Source organism: Fulmarus glacialis, unplaced genomic scaffold (genome assembly GCF_000690835.1).
Source record: "Fulmarus glacialis isolate BGI_N327 unplaced genomic scaffold, ASM69083v1 scaffold12386, whole genome shotgun sequence".
In the NCBI taxonomy this organism is placed as follows: Eukaryota; Metazoa; Chordata; class Aves; order Procellariiformes; family Procellariidae; genus Fulmarus; species Fulmarus glacialis.
The window spans coordinates 1-9,007 of record NW_009216300.1 but is presented as its reverse complement, the minus strand read 5'-3'; the positions used below and the strand labels follow the sequence as shown (position 1 = coordinate 9,007).

General features: G+C 38.6%; 1 protein-coding gene across 1 annotated transcript in view; it reads left to right on the top strand.

The window, feature by feature from the left end:
- LOC104077859 (nesprin-1-like) overlaps positions 1–8,911 on the top strand; it is a gene marked incomplete at its 3' end in the record, with an annotated part of 66,827 nt that extends 57,916 nt beyond the window's left edge. Inside the window, exons 32-37 of the mRNA XM_009579256.1 lie at positions 1,952–2,134; positions 2,550–2,687; positions 3,400–3,591; positions 4,464–4,797; positions 7,785–7,927; positions 8,785–8,911. Coding sequence (XP_009577551.1) covers positions 1,952–2,134; positions 2,550–2,687; positions 3,400–3,591; positions 4,464–4,797; positions 7,785–7,927; positions 8,785–8,911 — 1,117 coding nt within the window. The remainder of the gene's footprint in view (positions 1–1,951; positions 2,135–2,549; positions 2,688–3,399; positions 3,592–4,463; positions 4,798–7,784; positions 7,928–8,784) is intronic.
- Positions 8,912–9,007: the final 96 nt, after the last annotated feature.

The following is a 9,007-nucleotide window of genomic DNA, read 5'->3' as shown; positions in this document are numbered from 1 at the left end:
GGAAGGAACCCTTTTGCCAGCCTCTCCAGAAGCCTGCTTTCCCTGCAGTTTTAGTCTTTCTCTTTTTTCCTTCTTTTTTTTTGGGCACCTGTTTTCTACACCTACCAAAAAGCACGAATGCAAGCGACAAAAGTTGTGGTGTCCGAATTCAGCAACCTCACTGTGAAGTCAGTGTAAAGTCAGCCAAATATACACACTAACTGCAGCAGGTTTCTGCTTTAACTAGACCTTTTTTTTCTAATTTTATTTTCCCCTCCATATCTGCAGTTGAAATAAAAAAAACCAAAGAGCCCAGCAGACCATGTAAGAACCGTTCAGTTCCTGAGCACAGAGGTCAGAGATAGCTCTCACTGACCTCACTGTACAAAAGCAAACTCCTTCCTCTCCAGTAGTTTATGGAGAAATGAAAAGAGATTATAGGAAGGAACGCAACAGATGAATTCTTGTGTAGCTGAGCTGAAAAAATGGAAGACAAATACACAGCTGTTCTCTTGCTGGACAAGGCTTGGTAACAGGTGAAACAACAGCTGCACACTTTTAGATTTCATGATCCTAGTAAATATAGTCAGATTTGTGCCTCTGATGTGAGAATTGCCTCCTTGTGCAATTTTAAGTGAATTGAGTTCTACTGAGCATTTCACTCCGGTTGCAAGCCCATTTGCTCCTTGTTGGTTGTCCCCTACCCAATTTGATTGTCATTTAATGAAGGGTGTAGTTATATTGAGAGGACTCTGCAGACTTTGATCTTTTTTCTTTTTTCAAATCAGCTTCTTTACTTTTGTGTCTGGTATTACAGCAGAAATGTGCTTACTTCATTTTTAGATTTGACTGGTACAATATGAAGAGTATATATTGTTTATGTAGAAATCTCATGTGTTAGCTGATTTTAATGAAAATTTCTGTACAGAAGTATATTACCTATCACACTTCTCCAGACCTTAGTAAGGGTGATGTCTAGTTTTGGGAGAGATTGTTTGTTTGCATTGTGAGGAATATCAGAGAGCAAGTTTGTAGAATGACAATGGGAGCCAAAACCTACTTGTATTCAAAAGAGAGCTGGTGTAGTCTATGTTTTTAAGTCTTCCTTTGATTGATTGCTTTTTTGTTTCTGTGACAGCATAAAAACGAGTAGTTTTTTGAAAAAATATTCATCTTTTTTTATTTATTTTTGAAGGGATTCATTCAGTCAGCTCCTTACAAGGTGCTTTCTCCAACTTGCTTTGTGATTGCTAGTCACAACATGAAAATCATGGGCTAAGTCACATACTGTTTCTGCTCCCCAGCTGGGTGACTGAGGCTTTTGTAACAGTAGAGGAAGCACTGAAAGCACATGGTGCAGACACTTGCCCAGGCATAAGTTGGTATGGATGTTCATGAAATTTTCTTTCCATGAAAATTTTAAGGCAAAGCTTACTTGTATAGCAGTATACTGAAGATAAAGAGATGATTCCTTCAGTACCATTTTTCACTATTTTTGGTAAAACTCAGAATAAACAATTACTCAAAACTTTTCAATGTTTGCACTTCAGCAAATTCAGTATGTGTAAGGAAATCCAATGAAGCCACAGGAATCTTGGATTTCTGTTCATTTTTTAAAAAAAAGTTTCGTATTCATTGTTTGTGTTTCTGTTCTCAAATAGAAAGGCATATGATTGAGTAGAAAGGGGAGTCTTTTTTTGTGCTGATTTTGCCATTGTAACAAGTATTCATGTTGCAATTTCTCATTCAATGAACTATGTCAGTAAACTTTTTTCTCTTTTTTGCTCATTTTAATCAGAAGGCAGCCTCTCAATAGGATAGCCCTCAGGAGATGTCTGCATCCGTAGTGAAATCTGTTAGCTAACACGTGTCAGAGTGTAGAAGTAGGGTCAAATAAAGGGACAGACTTATATGTGTATCCTAATTTCAATAATTAAAAATCTGATGGTGTCTTTTGTTCATATTGCTTTAGGCCTTCCAGAGACAAGTGCATGAAAGTCTGACTCAGCTGGAACTGATCAATAAACAGTATCGCCGCCTGGCCCGAGAGAACCGCACTGACTCTGACTGCAGCCTCAAGCAGATGGTTCATGAGGGGAACCAGAGATGGGACAACTTACAAAAGCGAGTTACCTCCATCCTGCGCAGGCTAAAAGTATTTTTCCAGTTTTAAGCTCTTCAGTTTCACTACTATACTTATGAATCAGGGGTAGTCCAGAAGCTTCCAGTTTAATGCATTTGCAAAGTGTTTTTGAGGGGATTTCTACCTTTGGAAGAGGAAAGGAGCTTATCAGTTCGCTTCGTCTGAGGTAACCAATTAGGGAAATGCTTGGTGACCTCAAACACCACCTCCTTCATAGAAGGTAACTTTCATAGGTCAGCTAATTGCAGCTGTAGATAATGTTACTGAAAAGGGAACCTTAGAAAGCATGTAGGAAATGAAAGAAGAAGGTGTACTGAGTTTAGGTTAGGTTTGAAGGGCATGAAGGCTATTTCTTTGGAGAACCACTATTGCTGGGGTTTTTTGGGTTGTTTGGTCATTTCATGGCACTCCATTTTCCACCCCCCAGCATTTTATTGGCCAGCGTGAGGAGTTTGAGACAGCACGTGATAGCATCCTGGTATGGCTAACAGAGATGGACCTGCAGCTGACCAACATAGAGCATTTTTCAGAGTGTGATGTCCAAGCAAAGATAAAGCAACTTAAGGTAAAGAATGATTGAATGGTAACAGGAGGAGGGATGAGAGAAGGAATAAAAACATCCGTCTGGGAAAAGAATTTAAGAAACATTTTCCAAAAATGCAGCCTGATACAGTCCCTTACTTGCAGGCTGAGACTTCAGCCTCAGAAGTTGTGGGCTATGTCAGGTTTCAATATGTACTTTTCTGCCAGAGTGGAAGATCTTTGTGCTGTGAAAAATTTTCAAAAAATCAAGGGTGATAGTCTCCATTCCCTAATCAAAAGAGAAAATGTCGATAAAAATTATTAATGTCAAGTCTCCATTATTGCTGACACTTAAGAATTACTACATTTGTTAACCATTTCTGCATCAGAGAGATTATCTGGAGAGAAAATATCAAATGTCATGTTATCCAAAATTCCAGTGTGTTAGCTTTAGCATCTGTGTTCATTCTAGACATTTGGTCATGGGCATGGCTTGTTTAGAGAAGAGCTTTCTTTCCAAATACAACAAGTGAGGAATGAGATGGTAAACCATGAAGTATTACTGTTTTTGGCTAGAAAGACTGTGGAATGCTAAATTTAATTGCTCATTGTTGCTCATGCTAGAATATTTGGAATGATCCCTGTTTGTTACCCACACCATTCTTGCTGAAAAACTCTAAGACTTGCATCTTTAATAACTTAGGTTGTTGTAATGTTGATTTCATTGATAAAGCATGGGCTTTTCTTTTATGCAGGCTTTCCAGCAAGAAATTTCACTGAACAACAACAAAATTGAGCAGATAATTGTGCAGGGTGAGCAACTCATTGAGAAAAGTGAGCCCATGGATGCAGCTGTCATTGAAGAAGAACTAGATGAGCTGCGTCGTTACTGTCAAGAGGTCTTTGGACGTGTGGAACGCTATCACAAGAAACTCATCCGCCTTCCTGTGTGTATACTTACTTACATACGCATTTGTTTCGTTTGTTGTCATTTTACAAGTGTGAGAATGAGGAGGGAGAAAGATGTTGAAATGAACTAACGTGAAACTTCTGTAACTTTCCAAAAATCCTGTGTTTTAATTTTCTTACAGCCCTGACCATCTGCCTCCCTTCATTATATGTTATTTATATGCTGTTCAGAGGGCAAACTCACCAGATCTGGAATTTTTTTAAATCATCATGAAAATCCATGCAAATTGGAGATTTCTAAAACTTTATTAATGGGGGTAGCCATGTGGTACTGGTAATAAGAACATCTCCCTGCTCTGTCAGATAGTTTCACTGGCACCTTGTTGAGTTCTGTTTTGTTTAAAAAACAATGATAAAATGATTCTCCCCATCAGAAGAGACAGAAATTTGTCTCCAGAACAGAACACACAACTGATTAAGTGAGAGCAAAATGATTTTTGGTAGCTCAAGTCCTACTGAAGGAAAGGAACAAAACCCAGGCTTTTAAAAATATGAATTAATATAACGAGAGCAGTGGTCACGATAAAGGTCACTTATGCTTCCTATGACTTCATTCCAGAGTTTTCTTTAACTTGATGTCTGTATTGCAGTGGCATCAGTAAAAAGTCTGGAGACATTTGCTTGATGTGAGACTTTGTGGTGCCTTAAGTAAGCTGGCATTAGGAACTTTTTTGTTGCTTTGGTATTTTAGTGCACCTTAAAATAATGAAGGGGAAGTGCAAAAGAATGCAAAATGGAAACCCCATCAGTGTGGCTGTTGCCTAATGCTATTTTATTTCACTGACCCGGGCTGACCATGCAGTGCCTCTGCATGTTTCATTGATCGATTCTGTTTGCATTATGCTTCTAGCTGACAGATGACGAACACGACCTCTCTGACAGAGAGGTGGATCTGGATGAATCAGCAGATCTCTCTGACATACACTGGCATGACAAATCTGCGGACAGCGTTCTCTCCCCGCACCCCTCTTCCAACCTCTCGCTGCCTCTTTCCCAGCCGGTGAGAAGCGAGCGATCAGGGCGAGACACCCCTGCGAGCGTGGACTCCATTCCCCTGGAGTGGGATCATGACTACGACCTTAGCAGAGACCTGGAGACAGCCGTTTCACGGGCACTGCACTCTGAGGAAGAAGACGGAGGACAAGAGAAGGACTTCTACCTGAGAGGAGCAGCTGGTATAGCAGGTATGGTGGCAAATTGTGTGTCCTGTTCTCTCCTAGTAAAAAGAAGCAAATGTTACACGTGTGATTGCTTGGCCAAGATGCTCATGGAAAAGTATTTTAAATAGCCCCTGAAGATCTTAAATAGCTTTCCCTAAGTGATCCCAGTGGCCTTCTGGCCTTAGACACAGCTGGAGATTCCTGGATGACTACAGCCTTGGAAAATTGCAAAGGCATATATGATATGACAGGGAGTTGGCTGTGTCTCTACGCTTGTGGCCGGCCAGATCGGGTATGTCATCTGTAACAGCAATATGTCATAAGTTATTCTGACTAGAAGAAACTGTACTGGATATGGCAAGAAGTGCAGGACAAACTGATGAAGAAATGCTGTGGGAGAGATCCGCAGACAAAATCATCAAGTGCTTAAGTAAATCTTAACTCAGTCCTTACCCAGGCAAGACTCCAGCAACTGAATGTTTAGCCTGAGGTGGGATCTTGGGTCTTGCTCTGCAGTGAAGTTGGAAATCCTTTCAAAGTGTGTGTGCTTTGTGTAATAAGTCTTAATGAGTGAAAGTGCCCAAATGCAGCCAGTTGTGGGGGAAGACATACTGGTATATTATACTCTGATCTTGTGGCTGTCTTTTGCTTTCCAGGTCATTGCTCTGAAAAGAGTCAGGTTTGCCTGGATATTAAGAGACTTTCTAGCAGGCTCCCTGTGTTTCAGTCTTCATCTTTTTTCCTTCTCCAGAAAGGATGTTTGCTATTGGAACTGTTTATATATTCCATCCCATGAAAAGGACTCCTGCTCTAAGGAGACAGCCATTGCTGAGCTGTCAATTTAGACTGTGCTTTTATTTTTTCAGATGTAGAGATCCCTGAAACTCTTGAGGCCTATGTAACACTCACAGAAAACGCACTCAAAAATATCTCTGGTAGGCATCAAAAAAGACTAAGCATAGCCAGATGCAAATACGACAGTGCGCAAGCATAACTTCTTTCTCTTCTCTTAGCATCTGCTATACTTTTCACAACTTACAAGTTAAATATTTCTTACATGGCAGCATTGGCACGTTAATGTAGAAGTATCCTGCTTTACTACTGCGCTTAAAGGTATTATTAGGTGCATGGATGAAACAATGATGTTTGAAGTATTTGCCCTCCTACCTCAGCTAACTAAACTAAACTGATCAGTAGGTTACTCTGGTCTTTATTCTCTGGAGTCCCTCAACAGGACTTACTACTTTGTTACGTCTCTGAGAGAAGAGTGGTGATCAGTAGGTTACTCTGGTCTTTATTCTGTGGAGTCCCTCAACAGGACTTAATACTTTGTTACGTCTCTGAGAGAAGAGTGATTTCTACAAAGATTAAGGCAGAAGGAAAAGATATCGAGCACAACCTAACTGTTTGGTTTTGTATGTGTTTTTTTAACACAGCCACAGCTTGAATTATTACTTCGATATAAACTTCTAGTTAGTTGTTGTTTCATGTGATAACAATGCCAAGGTGAGGTACTGTAGTCCAATGTCTTTATCTTAGTTTTTTATGTTGGAAGATGAATTTTTTTTCATATTGCATTTTTACACAAGATTAAACTTATTGTTACATTTTTTAGATTACTCTCTCAGAGGTATTAGATGCACTTACAAATACCTTCTCTCATGATTTCACAACTTTCCTCTTTTGAAATAATGACTTCATTGCAAATTTGAAATAGCAAACATTTAAAATCTCAGCATTTGTGGCACAGACGTCAGGTTCACTGTCCATTTTTATTTTTTCCCCAAATTAGTGACGTAATATTGTGATTGATTAAGAGTATAAATAATAGCAGTACATATAGAAAAATGTGTATAGTTTTCTGACCTGTGAAAATTTTGAAAGTAGTGAGGGAAGAGCAATATTGAGTACTTTGTTCTGTCCATTTGGGGTGAGGCGGTGTTTTGTATGAAAAAAGATTGACCATCCAAGAGGCTTCATTTTCTGTAATTAGGAGGACAGAAGGCTCCCCTTCTCTATGCATGTTTTTGATTGTGTCTTTATAAATAAATTCAAACTGTCTTTGTAAACAGATGGAAATCAGGCATGGTGATAGAATATGGATAAGAGGGATCTCATGTGGTCCTTTAGGCTGCAGCCTGCTTCAGATTAGAATTGGCTGTAGCTAATTCATATCACAGAATTCAGCTGACCTCTATAAGGAAAATACAAGTTAGTCCTCCTTCAGGAACACTGGTATGAGTTCCAAATGGCTTGGATGAATAATACCATCTTGCAGATATGTTAAGCATAACTTTTGTTAAACACCTAATTGGAATAATACTATAAATTTTGCTGCTTAGTGTGGTTGCCTAAATCAGTTGTGGACTACTTGCTGTGGGCCTTCAAGACATCCAGTCATCTATGGACCTTGCGAAGATAATTATAACAGTATTGCTTAGCTTTTGTATACTGTTTTTAATCTTCAAAATTGTATACAAATAGGATCCTTTCATGTAGGTCAAAATTCCACTATTTTTTAGTGGAGAGAAGTAATAGAAAGAGAAACGAGGAAAAATCAAATTTTAACACGGATTTGGATCAGGAGTTTGAGATACAACGTTTTATTTGAGAGTGTTTGTGAAAGGGAGCAAGGCATTCTCCAAAATCAATGAGATTAGAACATGCTTTGCCAAGAACTTGCCCCTTCAGAGAGGTGAGGAATTCTCTGAGGGAAAAAGTCACTTCAGAATAGTTTTCAAGCCCGCTTTAAACTGTGGACTCTTTGATAGTATGCTTATGGCAAGCATGTTCATTGGTATAGTCATCTGTCCTCTGAAGGTCGCTTACACCCTCTAATGTAACTAGTTATCCGTTCACTTTGACATTGTACCACTCATACTGCTGCAGTCACATTTCTCCTTTACTGTCTAATCTAGATAGTATTTCTGATATTTATTCTGCCTGGGCAAAAGGTAAAAAAAAATTTGGCAAAACTTGGGTGACAGTCACTTTTTTTGGTTTTGGTACAGGAGAACCTGGTGCCCTGGAGGCACATATCCGACAGCTGGACAAGGCCTTAGACACCAGTCGTTTCCAAATACAGCAAACAGAAAACATCATCCGCAGCAAAACACCTACAGGACCGGAGCTGGATTCCAGTTACAAAGGATACGTGCGTCTATTTTGGAGCACAAGTCGAATAAGCACTATAAGCTTAGTTTTGCTATTGAAAGAAATATAGGTGTTTCAACAAAGCAATTGGATATTACTGCTTCTCAGACTTACTCACTTATATGGTTGCTACCCTTAACCACATGCTATTGTTGTTTATGTTATTAGTGTGCTTACAATAGCATAAGATTACAGGAACGTGACTCTAAGGAATTTATTTTCCTATTACATTTTTGCAGATGTCTAAAAGTACTTTCTCACACGTGTTTGTATCCACCTGATGATGATATCCTTGTTTAAAATTCCTCTGCTTTTAAAAGCAGGTTTTATAACTTCACGCACAATATTCATCTTGCTGATGAATTATAAACATGCATCATGTAAGCAAGGTTGCATATATGTAATCCGTGATTAAAAAGCTTTCTCAGAGAGATTTTCTGGAAGAAAAATCTCTCAAAATCATTAAAATAATTTTATTACTGGCCAAATTGAAAAATTAGCTGCTTGGATGCATAGTAATGTTTTCAAACTTATGTTTATTTTCTTTATCACATATTCTAGTGTCTTTGCCATAGTGTCTTAACATTTAGAACAGATGGCACCTAAAGTCATCCAGCACAATTTGGCACAGTGGCACTGAGTTATTTCTGTTTAGTCTGAACTTATGCCTTAAGCCTTTATTGTCTCCATATAAATTTCTTTGATAGTATCAGGACAGATTGTTAAAGTAATAGATTTTTATCGTCACACTTAGACTTACTTCTGGAAGTTTTGGAAGTTGCATTGTTATTTGCATTTTCCATGCAATTAGTCCTGTACAGTGCATATTGAGATGGGATTTTTTGTTTGTTAACACAGATGAAGCTACTAGGTGAGTGCAGTGGAAGCATAGACTCAGTAAAAAGGCTTGGATATAAGCTGAAGGAGGAAGAAGAAAAATTATCTGGACTTATTAACCTGAACAGTACTGAAACACAAACAGCTGGTAAGTAACATTTAGTTCGTTGATGGAAAGCAATTATGAAAAGTAGCAAACATGCAAAGTTTTTCTGAATAAACACTTGGTATTATATATATATTT